Source organism: Amborella trichopoda, chromosome 2 (genome assembly GCF_054954075.1).
Source record: "Amborella trichopoda isolate Santa Cruz 75 chromosome 2, AtrichopodaSantaCruz75HAP2 v2.0, whole genome shotgun sequence".
In the NCBI taxonomy this organism is placed as follows: domain Eukaryota; kingdom Viridiplantae; phylum Streptophyta; class Magnoliopsida; order Amborellales; family Amborellaceae; genus Amborella; species Amborella trichopoda.
In genome coordinates this window covers 58,434,582-58,454,886 of record NC_142337.1, presented here as the reverse complement: position 1 = coordinate 58,454,886, position 20,305 = coordinate 58,434,582, and the positions used below count along the sequence as shown (strand labels likewise).

Here is a 20,305-nt window from a genome sequence, read left to right as displayed (position 1 = left end):
TATTTTGGCGGAGATTGAAAAGTATTTTGGTCATGAATACTTATTGTTACTTTTTCTTTTTCTTCTTTTTCAATTATTTTTAAAATATTCTTGTCACAAATTGATTTTGTTCAAAATCTATTTTTTTATTACTTTTTAGAAAAATTACTTACATATTCATTATAATTTTCGTTATTATAGCTCTACCGAATAGTTTTCGTTATTACCACCGTGTCTGTTTTTTTTATGTCAAAAGACAAATTTAAAAAAAAGACCCCCTCGGCCTTCTCAGGCTTAATAGAGCGTGGCCATTAGAGGTATTGTTGCCCTTTTATTAGGTTGGTTGCTTGTGAGATTAGTTCATTTGATACTCGTAGGTATTCCTGTACAATAAGTACACGAACTACCTGTTTTTCAACCACCCGATCTTATTAATAATAATAAAGGGGAATGATTAGGGTGTACCTCTGTTAGTAGCATTCTTTCCCCTTCAATTCTCTTTCTTTGGAGGTCGTATGAGCCATAAAGCCAGTGCGAATCTTCTCCTCTCTCACTCGAAGAAAGAAGACTTTCATGGGCAGAGCGAAGGAATTAGAGTGGATTAGTCAGAGGTTGGTTGCGTCGCGCTTTGGGTTCTTACACTGGCCATACGTTGATCGGCCAGGCCCAAGAGAGAAACAAGTACCTTCCGTTGGGTCCTATGTTGTAAAGCAAAGAGAAATATTTGAGAATCAACCACTCATCCTAGTAAGGCAAGCAAAGCCCTCATCGTTCTGCCAGGGAACCCGCTTGTGGGTAGGAAGAGCCAAGCAATGGACGGGTCCCAATCGAGAGTTTCCTCTCACACTAGTGGGAAGGACGTCTACGGCACAAGCTAGAGTGGAGTAAAAAAGAATATGAGGCTGACGGCAAGGCGGGCGCAGAAGAAACCGTACAAGGGTTTTGCCGGGCCTAGACATGAGAAAAAATTTCAAAAGGATTTTTTTGATGTAATGTGTTCAATCGAAGTTTGTTCTACTTAACATAGCGATGTTGGAAAAAGGACAACGGACAAAAGCCATATGTATGTCCTCCAAAAAAGAATGTGCCACAAACAACCCTCGGCACACCAACAAGCACCCAATGTTAATGATTATTTTGATGTGCTTGGCACAGCACTCTGGACCACCGCAGTCTCCTTGAGATAGAGAGCTTTATCTCATTAAAGGAAGTGGAGGAAATAAATCACCCACATAGAATGAGAGACCACTACAACCTTCTCATGGCTATTGTTTACAAACATGCATCAAATTGATTCTTCAGGCTACTGAGGATTTGGTCAAGTACTTGCTCATTCCCGACAAAAATTCTTTTGTTGAACAACCCAATTCAAAGTATTTTCCGTTGTTCAACAACAATTTTTTGTTCTTGTGGCCTATTTTCTCTACCTCTCTCAAGTCATAGTTATCCGATAAAATCAAAAGGGAGCAACTAGTTTGAGCCCCTAAATTTAGGAGAAATCTTAGGGATTATGAGATTAGAAGATTAGGAGAAATCTTGTGGTGTATTATCTCTCTACTTGTTGAAGTATTCTCTCTCTTCCTCTTTGGAGTCATGGTTATCTTATAAAATCAGGGGAACAACTAGTTGGAGCTTTAAATTTAGGAGAAATATCAGGATTATGAGCATACCCAAAAAAGACCTTGGGTGAAGGGGAGACAAGAGAGTTTAAAAAAAAAACCATTTTTACCCATGTAATGTAGAGAGAGATAGAGAGAGGATACCCAGATCCACAAGAAAAAAAATTTCAATTATTGAAGAACAGAAAATTTTAAATTTTTGGTTATTCAAAAACCGAAAGTGACTGAAAATATTTTGAATTCGGTTGTTCAACAATTGAAAAAGAGTTAAAGTCATTTTTTTAAAAAATTCTCGTTTTGACATGGAAAAACAGACATGGTGGTAATAATGGAAACTATAACGGATGTGTATGTAATTTTCGATTACTTTTTTAACTTCATTTAGATGTGTTTTATTTAATTTTATTTTAAATATTTATTTATTTTTTATTTTAAAAGTTTATTATTATTATTATTATTATTATTATTATTATTATTATTATTATTATTATTATTATTATTATTATCATTTTTTAGCTTGGACCGTACTCGGCCCAACTCAAGCTGAGTTACTTGGACGTTCAATCCCTGGTTTTAAACCCAAATCGGGGCTCCCACCCTATACATATCCAAATTTGCCTGATCGATGAAATATTGCATAAAAAAACTCAAATGAAAAAAATTATATTGGGCAATTCCAATAAGGTCATCCACCCACTTTCCAGATTGGTGATTCTAGATCTAGATTGTGAAGTTTACAACTCTACTTTTTTTGGGACTTAAAATCTTGAAAATGGACGGTCTAGATAAACACATGAAAATCTATAAAAACATGAAAATCTTGAAAATGGACGGTCTAGATAAACACATGAAAATCTTGAAAATCTATAAAAACATGAAAATCTTGAAAATGGACGGTTTAGATAAACACATGAAAATCTATAAACACATGAAAATCTTGAAAATTGACGGTCTAGATAATGTGTTGTAAGATGCATTATTTTTGGGACTTAAAATCTTTTTTTTTTCATAGTAATACATCTTGATGTCGAGATGATCAATTAGAGAGATTTTCAATATTAAAACAATATTTTTTATGATTTTTGAGGTACATCTGTAGTTCTACATTTTAACGTTGCAACCTTATATTAACTTTTTCAATATTAAAATAGCCATGTCTGTGGAATTATGAACATCTTAATTCTACAATCTAAGGTGTCAATTTTATATAAAATTTTTCCTTATAATAATGTTTTTCCATATGTCAATAAGTATTTAATGGATACAAAAAAATGATATACCTGTCTTGTTTTACAATTTCTCGTCCGATAACACGAATAAGATCTATAGGTTGTACCGTTATATATTCAGAAATTTCATCGTTGACGTTAATAGCATATATTTTGTGCGGCTGCGCCTCCTACTCACAAGTGATACTAGTGATTCAAGGAAAAGAAAAAGGGTTGTTTAGGTCAATGGATCTCAATATCAATTATGAGTCTCAGTTCACGCCTCGTTCCACCATCTATTTGTACTGATTTAAAAAAAGGACCTGGTTTCTATGCGGCCAAGCCCGCATGTATAAATGCGGGCCTCTTAATAAATCTATTTTTGAGATGGATTTTAAGACTTAATTTTTAAGACATGTAATCTCTAGCATGAAGAGCATGAATATGAAAAAATAAATAAATTTTAAAAACTAAAAATAATAACTCTAGTAAGAAAATATTTAGACCGTTAGTTTCCATTGTTTTTAGATGGAACACCTACTTGCATCCATCTTTAAGATAGATGCTTTACACTTTCTGGACCGCATATGTAGAAATGCGGTCCAGCCCACATAGAACAATTTTCCTTAAAAAAAATTGCTCTCTATTAGGGTTAAGAATGGTTTGGATTGGATCTGGATCTGGATCTAAATAGTATATATAAGATTTGGATTTGGATCCAATTAGATCTAAAAAAATTATTTTATTTATTCTTTTATATCTATAAAATAATATATAATAAAAAATGCTATATAACATATATGTCTAGACATATAATAATATATATTATATTAATAACTAGAGTGGATCCAGATCGGATCCACTTGTACCTAGATCAAATCAAAATTAGTATTCATATCCAAATTTTGAATCAAGATCCGACTCGTCTGATCCAATTCTTGGATTTACACCTGGATCTGAATAGGATCCAAACCGGCATCTTTTGCTTTGAGGACTTGTTACATAAATTTCACTCCTGTTTCAGGTAACTCCCCATCAAAGTGGAGATCGACATAGGTTAAAGTGGTCATGAAAGCTCATGTCGACCCATTTTGTCTCAAAGTGTCCTGGTCCTCCTTGGCTTTTTCCTTTTTCATCTTGGGTGCGGTTGTTGTGAGGCCGCGGTTTTACACAATTTTGGTAAATTAGACATGTTAAAGCCTTTTAGTTATAAGGCATGAAGCGCTTGTGATGGCATGCAGATCTTTTTATGCCATTTGAGAAGTTGAAGATCTAACATGTTTGGTTCATGTGAAATGTTTTTTAGAAAACATTTTTACATGAAAAAACTCTCTCATACAGTTAAGTATGATAATATTTTTATACCAATCGGTCTTAGTGCATCTTTTCACATCAATTAACATAATTGAAGTAAAAATATTCTCCCACTTGACCACATTAGAAAAATTTTTCATAAAATATTTTTTAGAAGATATTTTCACGTGAAGTTTATGGATATGTGAAAACTTGGAATGGATGATAAGAAGAAGGTACTGCAAGATGGATAATCTTTAGGACTTAAAAATCCATTTTACCTTTTCAATCCATGATCGTCGAGGTAGTGGGTTAAATTTGAGGTGATGATTTATAAAGCAAAGGCCTTGGGAAATACTTTACCTAACAGGGAATACAAAGTAATATTATATCATAAAAGCGTATGGTTTGTATAAGGCTGAAGCCACACCTTCAAATAGTGTCAAAACATATTGATTCAGTACAAAAAGTCTTTGTGATAGCCTGGAAATCTATTTCCATCTCTAATTATAAACTTTAATGGTGTACATCGAGCAGATCTATGAACACTTGAAAGTCTTGAAAACTAACAGTTTAAATAATACATTGCAAAATGCATTATTTCTAGGACTTCAAATCTATGTTTTCTTATGACCATACATCTTGAGGTTGAGATGATCAAATTGAGAGTTTTTCAGCATCGAAACAACCTATTCTAGTGAACTTTTGACGTGCATCTTAATTTGATTGTTTAGCGCCTCGTATAAAAATTTTTCGTTACAAAATATGTACCACAATCTTTTATTTTTTTTATTTCGAAACCTAGACCTAGTCAGGTCCAAGTTTAACCTAAACCTCATTAGGTTAGATCGGGGTCAAAGTTGACCCGAACACAACCCAACCCATTCCTAGGCCTAGTCACAATTTCTTTTATCTTTCTTTTCCTTCTCCATACTATTGAAAGAAGTGGAGTGGGAGACAGAGATGGGTGTGGTGGGGCTCGGTCCTATGGGGTAGATGGGATGATTAATTAGGCAATAATCTAATCTCAGTGTTGATGGGGCCTTAATGAGGCATTATTTTTATAAGCGTGCGGATTGTATAGAGCCTAGGCTTTAAACCCTACTTTCAGGTAGTGTCTAGAAATGTGGTTTTAATATTAAAAATCTTTGTGATAGCTTTAAAATATATTTTTATCTTTATTTATAAAGTTTAAAGCTTAAAAAATAGTGTAGATCTATAGATTTATGACAACTTGAAAATATTGAAAATTGATGTCGAGATGATCAAATTGAAGATCTTCGAGCATAAAAAATAACTTCTTCTAGTAAAATTTTTGAGATAAGCTCAAATTTGATTGTTTAGAGCCATTTCTTATTTTTGGATGGCTCAACTTCTTCTAGTAAAATGTTTAGGCACAACTTCTTCTATATAAGCTTTTCCCTTTCTATAATTAAGAATTTTCTTCACCCTTGGATGGCTACACTGGTTTGGATGGCTACACTGGTGTGCCCCCCCTTATTTTTGAGGCCTTAGGTGAGCACTTTTTTCCCTTCATATCTACCATTCACATTCTCTCAAGTCATGACAAAGAAGTTTATGGAAAAACTTCTGAAAACTATAAATAAATTAATTTTTTGAGCTCGATGAGAATAGGTTGTCTATTTCATAAGCGGTTGGACCCAACCCTTTAAGAACTTGAATTCAATTTTTTTTTTTTTGTATTATTCATGTCTTGGTGATGAAGATATAATCTACAAATTTCGATTTTTATTTTACTAATTTTTTTGGTCACTAGGTTTAAAAGGTTACATTTCTAAACTTCAAGATCCTAAAAAACCTATTAGATTTTACTTGGGAGTAAATAGATAATATTTTCATGAGTGAAACATAATTTTGTGTTGTGTTTTCTTTTCTTTTTTTCTAGATTAACGAATATAACTTAAATTTGGATACGTCACCCAAGCCAAAGGCCTACCCCAACACACGCTAAGTTTTAAATGTAGTAACTTATTGTGCCATATCTATCAATGACCTAAGAAACATGTGTCCTTTTATTCTCTATAGACTATGGAGTATGAAATGGTGGTTCATCTCAACCATCCATCCTCATCACTGACGGATGGGGAGATACTATTATGCAAATTCTATTCTGTGCAATAGTGTATAATTTACTAGGTGGACAGTGTGTGGTATGGTGTATTGTGGATCGTGTAAAGGAAGGGGGCATTTCAGTAATATTTTAGAAAAACCAGAAAAAAGGCTTCAGAAAAAAATATTCCAAAAAAAAAAGAAAATCAACGTCCTGAAAAATCGGCTCCGCAGTACGCTGCTGTCCTGCTTTTCTCTCTCCTCACAAAGAAAAGAGAGTGAATCTCTCTCTCTCTAAAAACACGTCAAAAGAGCGAAATCCATTACCCCCTCTCTCTCTCTCTCTAAAAACACGTCAAAAGAGCTAAATCCATTCCCCCCCTCTCTCTCTTCCATGGCCTCCTTCAATGGAACCCCTCCAGTTTCTCTTACTACAACGAAGCCCTCACCTGTCCACCATCACCAACCACCTCAGAAGTTCACCTTCAACTCTGCAACAAAACCCACCTCCAAAAATGCATCGGCTTCTCACTCTTTATCCCCTAACTTCCCCTCTTTCTCTTCCTCTCTCTCTCATCCCCAAACCCAAAAGCCCAAACCAGAGCTTGGGTCCGATTTCAATGGAAGAAGGTCCACTCGCTTTGTCTCGAAGATGCATTTTAATCGCCCAAAACATGGACCTAAACGCCACAGCTCCGTGGCGGAAACCGCGCTGGGTCACTTGACCTGTGCAGATAGTGATGCAACCGTAGAAGCCATATTGACCAACTTGGTGTTTTCTGTCTCTAGCTCTGAGGACTTTCTCTTTCTTCTTCGAGAGCTCGGAAACAGGGGGGAGTGCTCGAAAGCCATTAGATGCTTCGAGTTTGCAGTCTCTAGAGAGAAACGAAGAACCGAACAAGGTAAACTTGTTAGTGTGATGATAAGCATATTGGGTAGGTTGGGTAAAGTTGATATTGCAAGAGAAGTGTTTGAAACTGCAAGAAAAGATGGGTATGGTAACTCAGTTTATGCTTTTTCTTCATTAATTAACGCTTATGGTCGAAGTGGCCACTGTGGAGAGGCCTTGGGGGTATTCGAAATGATGAGAAACTCAGGTTTTAAGCCAAATTTGGTCACGTATAATTCGGTCATCGATGCTTGTGGAAAGGGGGGTGTTGAATTTAGTCGGGCTTTGAAAGTTTTTGAAGAAATGGAGAGAGAAGGGGTAAAGCCTGATCGAATAACCTTCAATTCATTACTCGCAGTGTGTAGTCGAGGTGGGTTTTGGGAGGAGGCTAAAAAATGTTTCAATGAGATGGTTTTTCGTGGAATTGATAGGGATGTATTCACATACAATACACTTTTGGATGCAGTTTGTAAAGGTGGGCAAATGGAACTGGCCTTAGAAATCATGTCTGATATGCCAAGCAAGAATGTATTACCAAATGTAGTGACTTATAGCACCATGATTGATGGTTATTTTAAGGCTGGGCGATTGGAAGAAGCCCTTAATTTATTTCAAGAGATGAAGCTTGCTGGTATTAATCTTGATAGGGTATCTTATAACACATTGCTGTCTATTTATGCTAGAATGGGTCTTTTTGATGATGCTTTGAGAGTTTGTGGTGAGATGGAGAGGGCTGGAATTAAGAGAGATGCTGTTACATATAATTCTTTATTGGGTGGTTATGGAAAGCAAGGGAAATATGATGTGGTGAAGCACTTGTTTAAGGAAATGAAGGTTGAGGCAGTAAGGCCTAATGTATTGACTTACTCAACACTTATTGATATTTATTCGAAAGGCGGACTTCTTAAAGAGGCATTGGAGGTTTTCATGGAATTTAAGAGGGTGGGACTTAAGGCCGATGTTGTTCTTTACAGTGCACTGATTGATGCCTTGTGCAAGAATGGATTGGTGGAATCAGCCTTTTTATTGCTAGATGAGATGACTGGCGAAGGGATTAGGCCTAATGTTGTGACTTACAATTGTATCATTGATGCCTTTGGCCGCTCGAACCAGGTGAAAAAACTTTTTGTCTTTATGATTCCCATTTCCCTATTGAAAGAGAACTTTATCTCAACAATTTTCTGTTTTGATACGTAAAACATACAATAGTTTATATTGGGGAAATTGAATTTTGGAATTTGTACTCCTACTGTTATAAACTGGCATGGCTTTTTTTCTACAATAGCGTGAATTTTATTGCATGGATTGGGTTTTATGCATGAATGTCAGTCCAAAATTTAGTTCATATTATGGGGTAGTATTTACTTATGCATCTATTAGTGACATGCATTCTAAACTTTCATATTTGTTATATGTTTTAGTTTAAAGTTCTATGGAAGACCTTGTGTTACAAAGTTGATGGATGTGGTAGTAGTGTATAACTTAACATTTTATGATTCCAAATGCCATGTCCTTCATTCCTGCAGACTCAAGTTCAAAATGATTCTTATGAAATGGGGAAAGGCCCTTTGGACAGCAGCATGATTGATTCTTCATCTGAGATTGTTCTTGCTGAGGTGTCTAGGGGAATGGCAAAAGAAAATGAGGGAATTGATCATTTGGTGAAGATGCTTGGTCCGCCACCACTTGACAAAAGGCACCCTGTTATTAAAAACATGAAAGGGAAGTCACATGAGATGTTATGCATATTAGCTTTGTTCCACAAGATGCATGAGATGGACATAAGACCAAATGTGGTAACCTTCTCTGCCATTTTGAATGCTTGCAGGTAATCTCTTGCTCCGTTCTCTCTATTTTCTTCTGTGATATCTATGTTTAATATTTATCATTGCTCTCAATCCTTTCAATTCTATTTTTCTCATGGGCGTACAATTTCTTTACTGATCAGTGAGTGAACCACTATGTCTCATAAATCTTGGTATCAATTTCTATCGTCGAATATTTATTTATTTTTCTTCATTCTGCTATTATTTATCTGGTAACATACAAACTAAAGAATACTGAACTTCTGAATTCTGAGGCTTTCATGTTGCTTTTGTTCATCTTATAACATCATGAATTTCATGAGTACTTTTATCATGTCTTGTCATGTGTATGCATCGGAATTATTTTGAAAAACAAACTCAAGTTATTTTCACTTAAAGTCTACAAATGATACTAATTGCGGCGCATGTGTGACTTGCACATGAGAATGAGACCTAATGAATGAGAAAACACCAACAAAACAAAAGGTGAGCATGTTATGAGCATAGCACTTAGCATTGAACTACGAAAAACACTTATTCATTGACTCACACTCTTGCTCTATAATTTGTGTATCATTTTTATGGAATAATTTATGTTTCCATTGAAAAGAAAACAGAGGTAATGTAGGTATAAACTTTAGTTTCATGCCAGTTGAGTTAAAAAAAATCCTTAATATTTAAATATGCGTAGTATCATGGTAAAATGTGATAGAAGTTTTGACCTTCATAACCCATTCAAAGAAACACTTGGTTTAAGAACAAGTACATAGATGTCAATTTTGCTCCGATTGAGGTGAGTAATAATAGTGCTCGTGGGCATATAACTTCTGCCATCGTTCAGATTGGCTTAGGCAACCCACCTGTACTTTTTAAAAAAAAATTGAACCCTCCTGTACTTTTTGAGCACTCTTATAGACTGACACAAGCTCGACTTGCCAAGTTTTAAGTAGGCAAATTTATCAAATTACCCATGAGAGATTAACAATTACATATTTTACCCATATCTTTTGGTATAAATCTCAGAATACTTATAAAATAACACAGTCTTGAGTTGGGATACTTCCAAAAGAGTAAATTGTTAAATAGTTCGTCTCTTGTGGGTATTAGATACATTTCATTTTAAAATATCTTAGAGATACAGTGGTAGTTATCCTATAGAACTAATGTTTGAAAGGTCAAAGACTCAAAGTTGAGACAGTTGGATTTTGTAAAATGACTTGAGTTGGCTAAGTTGATTCAGAAATCAAGAAAATGTTGGGGACTTTAACAATCTTCATAACTAAGAAACAAGAAAGTTGGCAAAAAGTCAAGATGTTTTTATTAAGTCAACCTCCCTGAAACTGATGGGAGTCGGGAGACTGAAGTCGAGTGCTACAGATGAAAATGCAGAACCATATACATAAACTAATGTATAACATCATTTATAAAATAAAAAGAAACTAATAGTGCATTTGGAAATGTTTAGAGAAATTGCTATGGGCCTTGACACCATTTTTCCTAGCAGTTCACATTCATTATTTGGGAGCTCCAAGTAGCGAACATAATGTAAAACACCTGAAATTAGTGGTGTTTACATTATGTTAAAAAAGGGGTTAGGACCCCTTTTGGTCAACCATGCGATCCAAAGGTCATAATGGCGCCTGAAAGAATGTAAAGATTTAAAGTCATTTGGTTACATAACCAACCCCAATTGAAGGCTAATGCACAACCTAATAAGAGATTGTTGGAATCTCCAAGTGAACTTGCTTCACTTAGAGACTCGTGCTTTGTTTGATCCTGCCCCAAATGAAGTGAGGACCTAGATAAGTTGTTGGCAAACCTTTTAAATTTGGTGTATCCTATTACTATTCTTTTGAATTTATAGTGTTGATAATTGTTAAAGTATGTGTTCTTTTACTTGTTTACCTTCCCTAAAATTGAATATGTTCAGAGATTATTTTCCTGTCATATAGCTGTGCTGATTAGGCAAGAGCAAATGCGACGTAGGCTTGAAAGTTTATTGGAACTTATGCTGAACATTTTATTATAGGGGATTGGCTTACAAAGTATACGCTTAGGATTTTCTTTGCCGGATGAAAGATGTGGTTGGAAAACAATCTTGTTTCAGAACATATTTCGTGGGGATTTGGGTGTTGAGCTTATTATTTGGAGGGGGGATTTTGCGTTGTTGTTTCACCTAAGTACTTCTAGCGGATACTTCTCTATTGTAATCTGATATACACACATTTAATTCCTTTCTAGCAGCAGCATAAGATGGAATCTCCCTTTGTCACAGCTATGCCTGTTATTTTATCTGGTGTGACTCTAGATTGTTTGGAGCTCTAAATTGTTGATTCTCAATAGGAAGGGATATGTCTCATTTATAGTAGACTTTATTCCTTCCTAACTAAAGTTCTTCTCCCCGTTCTTCTAGTTTTGGTTTCTAATTTTTTTTTTTTTTTTTTTTCAGAAACTGAAAAGCAAGTGCTAATACTTGATTTGTGTGAATTAGTGTTATTATTATTTTGTTAACAATGCAAGATTGGTTCAATTAGAATTCTAGATACTGCAAAATGATTCGTGCATGGTTGATAAATGTAACTTATCTGGTAGTTTTCTAGAATTTAAGTTTTTAATCCATTCCTATATTTTCTTATGTTCTCAGGTTCTCATTGGTGCTTTATGCTTCAATGAAAAATGCGTCAGGCCAGATCGTCAGCATATAGAACGTTGGTTCTTATAAAAAAATAGTGTAGGATCTTTTTCTTTATTTGAAAACCCCTCACTGTAGGTTCTACCAAAACCAGTAAATGGCAACATTAATGCTTAAAATTTTGTTCTCTGATTTATCTCCGTGGGGAATTTTTCCATTCACATACTAGAGATGAGAGACCTATTCTTTGTGGCTCCTAAACCACAAAACCCTTCATACTCTTGCCTCGCAGCGAAAACTATACCTAATGAAATAGGATTAGGGCCTCAACAATTGAACCTCAACCCCATTGAAATAGTTCTTGGATCCTTCTCATCATCTCTTCTTGTTTTTGTTTTTCTATTTGTCTATTTTTGTTGTAAGCTACCTTTTATCCGATGATATGTTGCCTATATATGCCTTGCATGAAAACAGGAATCTAAATACTATATGATACTGTAGGCACACGTGTTAGGATACCTGACTCGATAACTGGGTCCTAGATTTGGAGATGTCGAGTCACTTCCCCCTCATAACCGTTTATCTTCTTCTGGTCATCATAATTCATGAGCCAACATGACATCTACCTTGTCTTCACAAACTCGTCTTTTTGACTGCCATGTAGCTCAGTATGACATTGCCAAATCTAAGAGTGAAACTTTTAACCCTTCTATATTGTAGCCACCAAACTTAATACAATGAAGGCCCTGGTAGCTTCATTCCACTCCTTGGATGAACTCAGGAAACACCATAAGCATGCCATTTAAAAGGTGTATGACCTGTGCATCCATTTAAAATATGAGCACACATATGTTTTACCCTCTTTAGCTATCCCTGTGCTCCATCTCTAGAAAGTTTACAAGAAAAGGTCTTATGAGCAACTGTTTAGGCTTTGGCATTTTTAGTTACATTCATAAACCATTTCCTAGTAGATTTTGTAGTAATCTCTTGTAATTTGTTGGCAAGAACTTTCTCTTTTTTTCCTCGCGAGTTAGTTGATGAAAACTTAAATCTTTACCTGCAGCCGTTGTCATTCCTTTGATGATGCGTCCATGTTGTTGGAAGAACTCCGTTTGTTTGACAATCAGGTATATGGTGTTGCACACGGACTTTTGATGGGTCTTAGAAAGGATATATGGGTGCAAGCACAATCTCTTTTCGATGAAGTGAGACGTATGGATTCTTCTACTGCATCAGCCTTCTATAATGCTTTGACAGACATGCTTTGGCATTTTGGCCAGGTATTATTGCCTTTAGTTGGAGTTTTAATAATAAAGTTTTAGCTTAAGTTGGAATAAATCATAACATGGCTTCAATTATCTTCTCTGTGTTCTCTTATTGCTGTTATTTAGCTGTATTTTTGTCACACTAAGTATTGCATAATTGTCTGAACCCAAAGATCACATTTTTTTTTAGTTGTTATTAAAATGGGAATTTTTCTGCCATTCTATTCATTCTCTTAATAGAATATGTATGGGATTATTTATTAAAAGAAATGTATGTTATTCAAATTTTGGCACTTTATGGTTATTAGAGCATTAAGAGGCCACACTGCCAGGTCCGCATTCCTTTTCTAAATTACATAAAAAAAGGAAAATAATATTTTACTTTAAGGTTGATCATGAGTTTTGTATGTGGTAAATCTTTGTAGAATTTGGAACTTGATTATTTAGCAATTATGCAACCTTTTTTTACTAATAAAAAGAATACGATCTCCGCAAAGTAACTCATGGAAGTTCTGCTTTTAAATAGAGATGTTGTTTGTCGAGAGATGAAAAAGCATTGCCAAATTGGGGAGGATGTTAATAATTTTGAAATTGGGGAGGATGTTAATAATTTTGAAATGCTTAACCTTTTCTCCCGAAGGGATACTATCTATCTGTATCAAAGTTCTATTATATGAGATGCTTCTCATATAAATTGCATGTGTGAGTTGAGCATCTATAAACTATACCCCTCTTATCTTAGACTTAGTTGAACTGGGTAGTGATTGTGCTTATTGTTTTGTGAATCTCCAGGCTCCTTTAGTCCCTTCCATACTTCCACCATGCAAGATCCATTCAAAAATGTTTTCTGTCAATTTGTTAAATCATTCAAAAGCTCCAGGAGTTTGTTGCATAACAATATGCTAATATACCTTTTGGGTTATTGCAGATCATGGCCACATAGACATTTACTGATTCTCTCACAACTCTACAGCTTCTAACTAGACTCATACTTTTTATGGACTTCTGAGGGCTATGTGTGTGTGTGTGTATTAATCATTTGCTTGTGAGGCTATATCTGTAGTGTAACATTTTTGTTTCGGATTAAAAAAAAGGAAGATGGTTGATAGGGCTGCAGCCCTATCAAAACAAGTAAAGCCTCACCTCATAACTCATCGAAAATTGCAATTCAAGCACTAGTAAGCCTTTTACATCGGTCATCTTAGCTTGAAAATTCTAGTTGTCAAAAAAAAAGGATTTCAAAGCTCTAAAATAGTGTATATTGTAATAAATTATCTATACCGTTCATTTTGCCCTAAAAGTAAGTGTTCATAGAACCACAAGATCTGTACCCTTATTTGAGTTTCTAATTTCATTGTCGGAGTTGGAAATTGATTTTCTAGTCATCATGAAGATTTCCTTAACCAAAAGTGCTTTTCGGATGAGGATTTGAGATGAGGCTTTATTTTGTTTTCATAAAGCCTAGGCCTTATAGAAACCTCATCCTAAAAAAATCAGGCTTATAATAAAAAACCTTGTGAAGCTTTTTATTCTAGTAGTGTATGGAGGGCTGTACCAATAAAAAGAAAAGAAAGAAGCATGAGAGGCGCTTTGCTTTTACTTTTTCTTCAAATGGATCCATTTTACTCTAATTCAAGAGAAGAAATTTGTTTTGAAAGTTAATACTTGAGATCGCCTTGTCTTGAAATCCCATAATACCAAGTTTTTGACAGAATTTTCCTGGCCTGAATTACTTCCTTACAGAGACGGGGCGCTCAGCTTGTTGTTATGGAAGGAAAGCGCCGGCAAGTTTGGGAGAATGTGTGGTGTGAATCATGCTTGGATTTACATCTTATGTCTGCTGGAGCTGCTCAAGCAATGGTTCATGCTTGGTTGCTAACTATACGCTCAGTTGTATTTGAAGGCCATGAATTACCAAAGCTTCTAAAGTATGGACTTCAATGGGAATTATTTTGTAACAAAATTATAATATAATCATCTCCCTTTTACTTCAAAATGGAAGGAAGCATACAAAAACCCAATGGACCATGGAACAAAATGATGGACGGTGATGGAACTTGCAATTAGGGTCATGTTTGATTCCAATCACCATGGTTGATGTCCCCAATTACATTGTCCATCTGAATGTCATTCATGATCCTTTCTTTGCTTCCAGTAGGTCCCATTGTGTCTCCCTCACAGTCCATCATTTCCGTGGACAGTGATAATGGCAATGGACCATGAATTTCCATTGTCCATTGGAGTATAGCATGCTTCCCCTATTTGGTTAAGTAGGTTCAATTTATTTCCTTTTGATATGTATATTAATCTAAAAAATCTAGAGATTGAAGGCTTCTGTTTTTGTGCAGCATTCTAACAGGGTGGGGAAAACACAGCAAAGTGGCAGGTGACAGCTCTCTTCGAAAGGCTATAGAGGCACTTCTTACAAGTATTGGGGCCCCATTTGAAGTTGCAAAATTCAATGTTGGAAGGTTCATATCAACGGGTGCTGTAGTAGGTGCATGGTTAAAAGAATCAAGGACACTCAAGCTCCTTATTTTACATGATGAGAGAACCGACCCTGAAGCAAGGTTAGATCAATTATCTAATTTGCAAGTACTTACTTTGTAGGAATCATTTTGAAATTGGGCATATAATATGGAAAGCATGTTTTCCTCTAGTGACTTGGAGGGTTGTTTACATAGCTCCCTGCATAATTTGTGATTGAGGAAGGGAGTAACTTGACATATTTTTCGGCTTCTATATCGTTCTGGCCAAATATGAAGATAGATTCCCTTGTAACATATGAATGTAGCTTGGGTTTTGGACAAGCAGCCCTTCAATTTTTGAGCAACAATGGTTTGGAGGGTCTGATCTTCCATTAATGTATGCCCCTGTGAATGCATTATGACCAATCTCATGTATTTAGACATTTTACCAAACCATTACTCATTTGTCCATCTGAGTTGTTATCTATTTTTATTTTTTTAAAATAACAATGAGACTTTCCTGTTATTGAACCTTCGATTTCTACCATTTCTCTATGTTAGCCCCTTATGATATTTAGAAATATTTATTTCGACCATGTATGGTGCAATATTTATTTGGAGATTAGTATTTGCTGATTGTTAACTTTGTGTGACCAAGAGAATGTTGAGATTGTGCATTCAAGTGTAAATCTGCCTGTACAAGCAACCAGTATGTAACAAAAAACATGTCCTTGGTTTGGTTACATGCGGCTCGTGCCTTTCATATCATCAAATGTATTTGGGAAGTTTGGCATGTCACACATGAAAGATCAAGCATTTAACATTCTGAAGAGTATACCCCCTCTAAAATCACAATGCCCAATAAACTCCGTAGTAGTCCATGAAAGTCCGTGGACCCCTTCAAGTTTAAAGAAAAAGATATTTAATCCCTTATGCACCTTTTTCATCGTTCGAACTCCAATTTTTATCCCTTTCTTATTTTTTCAAGTGACTCATTCATCAAAACCCTAACCCTAGAAAAACTCCCCTTTTCTCTCTCTCACCCATGAACTTTTTCGTCCCTCTCTGTCTCTCTCGATTTCCCTTCCCTTGAATCCTCATATCTCTCTCTTATCTAGTAAGCTTTACAAGTAAGATGACGCATCTTAAATTACATTTATATGATAGGGTTATTAGAAAAAAGGGTTTATGAAATTTAGAGGGGGATACGTCTTCCCTTCAACATTTCACCCATCAAACATTTTAGGGTGTGGCAGGTCTAAGGCTGAGGACCCAAACAATAAAAGTAAGGTGGCACCTTCAAATAGTGGTTTTTGTATTGGAAATCTTTATGATGGGTTGAAAATATATTTTTATCTCTAATTATAAAATCTAAAGCTTCAAAAAAGGTATAGATCGAGTAGATCTATGAACATTTGAAAATTGACGGTCTAAAAGATGCATTATTTCTAAGACTTGAAATCTATTTCTTCTCATGTCCATACAATTTGAGGTCGAGATTATCTATTTGAGGATTTTTGGGCATGGAAACGACCTCTTCTAGTAAATTTTTGAAGTGTGCCTTAATTTGAGTTTTTAGGGCCTCACCCTTATATGAACTTTTTCCGACAATTAATACCTACGATAAAGTGCCTTTGATGGGCTATCTAGAATTCAAAAGAATGACGGGCTATTTGAAATTAGATCAAATGAACCGAATAAGATGCTAAATAGTCAACTCTTAGAAGTGAAATGATAAATTTTACAACATTTTTTTTTATGAAACTGTATGATAGGTATTAGTATTTTATTAAGTACTCGTACCCCACATTCACCACCCGTACCTTTCCCCTGATGGTAGATATGAGAAACTGTTCCCGTTAAAAAGAAGAAAAGCCGGCATAAAATCCAAAAACCTCTCTCCATTGGTGGCGGATATTGGGTTGGAATACTATACATATATGAAAAATTCTTTTCAACATTTTTAAGCGAAAATAAATAGTGATTTTGCCTACTCTTATCACCGTCCAAATTTTATCGCGCGGTCACGATTGTTTGGTAGTGTTTTATTTTTCATTTTTTTTTATACAAATCGGAATGACTTGAAATTTGAAGGGTATGTACATTTTACTGAGGCGCGTCTAATAAAAATATAAAAAAAATTATCGGCAAAAATTAAATTGATCAAAATACCCCCAAAACTTTTTGGGGGTATTTTGGTCTTTTTTTACAAAATACTTTTTATAATTTTCGAAGATTCCCCTATTTTTGATGAATACACGCTCTAAATTTCAGGTCATTCTGATTTGTAGAAAAAAAATGAAAAATGAAACACTACTGGACAATCGTGATCGCGTGATGAACTTTGGACGGTGATGGGGTAGGCGAAATCAATGTTCATTTTCGCCTATAGGCCTTGCGTAGTGTTTTCCTATATATATATACTACACAATGTCTATAGGTGAAAATGAACAGTTTTCACCCATAGACTCATTACTGTCCGAAAAAATCGGGCGATGTACGTTTTTCGATTGCCACGGACCTAGCACATCTGTGGCGGTACCGTTACGGACATACTAGGTCTATGACGGTCAAAACATCCCACAGAACTACAACTGACGGCGTGCGGTCCATTGCGAGTTTTATCAATAAACTACTACGAACATAGCAAATCTGTGGTAGGGGCGAAACACTGTAGCACTTAGTCTATAGGTGTTTTTTAGGCGTTTTTTAGATTATATATATATATATATATAATGGATTCAATACACCCACTAGCTGACCGCTACAGTAAACGCCAACGGTTCAGATTGAATTTGGGCCGATCTAACGGTCACGACATCTTTTTGTGTTTGAATTTTTTTTTTTTTCTATATATCCAAATAACTTGAAATTTTAGGTGTAAGCTCTTCTCATCAAGGCGTGCGTAATAAAAATATAAAAAAAATAATTCACAAAAATGACCAAAATACCCTCGAAACTTTATAGGGGTATTTTGATCAATATTTTATGTAAAATATTTTTTTATATATTTTCAAAGATTCACCTTTTTTTTATGTACGCACGTTCCAAATTTCAGATCATTCTGATCTGTAAAAAAAAATTAAAATTCAAACACTACTGAACATCCAAGATCGTTAGATTGGCCTAGATTCAATTTGGGCCATTGGAATTTACTGTAGCAGTACACCAATGGGCTGACAGGATCATATATATATATATATATATATATATATATATATATATATGTAGGGGTAGGGTGTGGTTTGTATAAGGTTGCAACCTTAAACAATCCAATTAAGGTACACCTCCAAATTTATCATAACATGTAATTTTGGTGTAAGAAGTTATTAGGATTATCTAAAAATCTATCTTTATATCTAATTATAAAATTATAAGCTCCAAAAATAGTTAAAATCAAGTAGATCTACAAACATATAAAAATCTTGAAAATGGACGGTCTAAATAATGTGTTGTAAGATGCGCTATTTCGGGGACTCAAAATCTGTTTTTTGTCATATTCATACATCTCTATGTCGAAATTATCAACTACAGGGTTTCAACATTAAAACAATCTTTTCCCATGAATTTTTATGATGCATTCGTATTTCTACATTTTAAGGATGCAATCTTTTATAAACTTTTTCCATATATATATATATATATATATATATATATATATATATATATATATATATATATATATATATATATATATATATATATATATAGAGAGAGAGAGAGAGAGAGAGAGAGGAAAAAGCTAAAATGTGCAGCCTAACTTAGATAAGCTAAATACGCCAACGGCCCAGATTCAATCTGGGCCAATCTGACGATCACGGATGTCTGGTAGTGTTTAAATTTTAATTTTTTTATACAAATATAAATCACTTGAAATTTTACGTGTATGTTCCTTTCATCAAGGCGCACCTAATAAAAATATAAAAAAAATTATTCGTAAAAAAATAATTAACGAAAATACCCCCGAACTTTTTAAGGGTATTTGATCAATTTTTTTATGTAAAATATTTTTAAAATATTTTTCAAATATGCGCCTAGTTTTTATGGACACACGCCTAAAATTTCAAGTGTTTTGGGTTTGTAGAAAAAAAAATTAAAATTCAAATACTACCGGACATCCGTGATCGTCAGATCGGTCCATATTCAACCTGGGCCATTGGCGCATTTAGCTTATCTAAGCTAGGCGGCACACCCTATCTTTTTCCATATATATATATATGATTATACTATGTACATCAATTTTTTTTTCTTTTTCCTTGGAAGAAACTTGGGTTAAAACTTAAAAGTGAGACTAAGAGCATATTTGGATGACTGTTAATCTTATCTGAAACTATCTTATTTGAAACTCATATTCTCTTTGTAATATTTATAAATATAATATTATTTATTTTTTAAAATTATTTTGGCAATTTAAAGCTATTTTTAGTTATTTTTTGGTTGAAAATATGTGATTTCGACAAATTATTTGAATAAAGTAAAAAACGTCCCAAAAAGATAAATTTTAACAAAACGATAAATTTATATGTAAAACTGTGTATCAATTTATCTTAAATAGTTTTATGTTTTGCATTAATTTATAGCCATCTAACTCAAACTTTTATGAAACTTTTCTCTCAACTTGTTTTGTAGAACTTCTATAATCTTCTAGCTATTTGTGCTTTAAGTCCATTCAGAGGACTATAGAGGTGGTAGGACTGTGACTAACGACGACTCACTCTTTTGCATATCTCCCTCCCATTTGAGTTGTGCCTTTACTCTTCTTGCCGTTAAGAAACTTCTATATGGCCCGCATGTTTAGGGATGGCAAGGGGCCGGGCCAGCCCTCGGACCAGACTAAAGAGACCTTGGCCCAAGCCTAGGCCTGGCCTTGTCAGGATTGGGTTGGGCCAGTCCAAATAGAATCAAAGAAAAAAAATAAAAGAAATAGATATGGAAAAAAAGGCCGGAACTGCGCCAGTCTTATCACGGCCCTGGGTCCCGGCCAGGCCAACATTAGGATGTGGTGGGCCAATCTTGGCCCAGCCCTAGTTTTTTAGGGCCAACTGGCTAGACGGGGCCAGGCCCTCATATGCACATA

At 34.9% G+C, this 20,305-nt stretch overlaps 1 protein-coding gene across 1 annotated transcript; it reads left to right on the top strand.

The window, feature by feature from the left end:
- The first annotated feature begins 6,409 nt into the window (after positions 1 to 6,409).
- GUN1 (s uncoupled 1) lies at positions 6,410 to 15,699 on the top strand. Its single transcript, XM_006841383.4, has 5 exons — positions 6,410 to 8,171; positions 8,585 to 8,886; positions 12,559 to 12,775; positions 14,504 to 14,688; positions 15,109 to 15,699. Exons 1-5 carry the CDS (start codon positions 6,564 to 6,566, stop codon positions 15,368 to 15,370), a joined length of 2,574 nt encoding a protein of 857 aa, XP_006841446.1. The 5' UTR covers positions 6,410 to 6,563; the 3' UTR covers positions 15,371 to 15,699.
- The last annotated feature ends 4,606 nt before the right edge of the window (positions 15,700 to 20,305 follow it).

What these genes read in the sequence shown, in the direction of transcription:
- GUN1 (XM_006841383.4), top strand. Translation starts at nt 6,564, where the DNA reads ATGGCCTCCTTCAATGGAACCCCTCCAGTTTCTCTTACTACAACGAAG. An exon ending in CCTTTGGCCGCTCGAACCAG is followed by an intron (nt 8,172 to 8,584) that starts GTGAAAAAACTT and finishes TCATTCCTGCAG; the next exon opens with ACTCAAGTTCAAAATGATTC. An exon ending in TGCTTTGGCATTTTGGCCAG is followed by an intron (nt 12,776 to 14,503) that starts GTATTATTGCCT and finishes ACTTCCTTACAG; the next exon opens with AGACGGGGCGCTCAGCTTGT.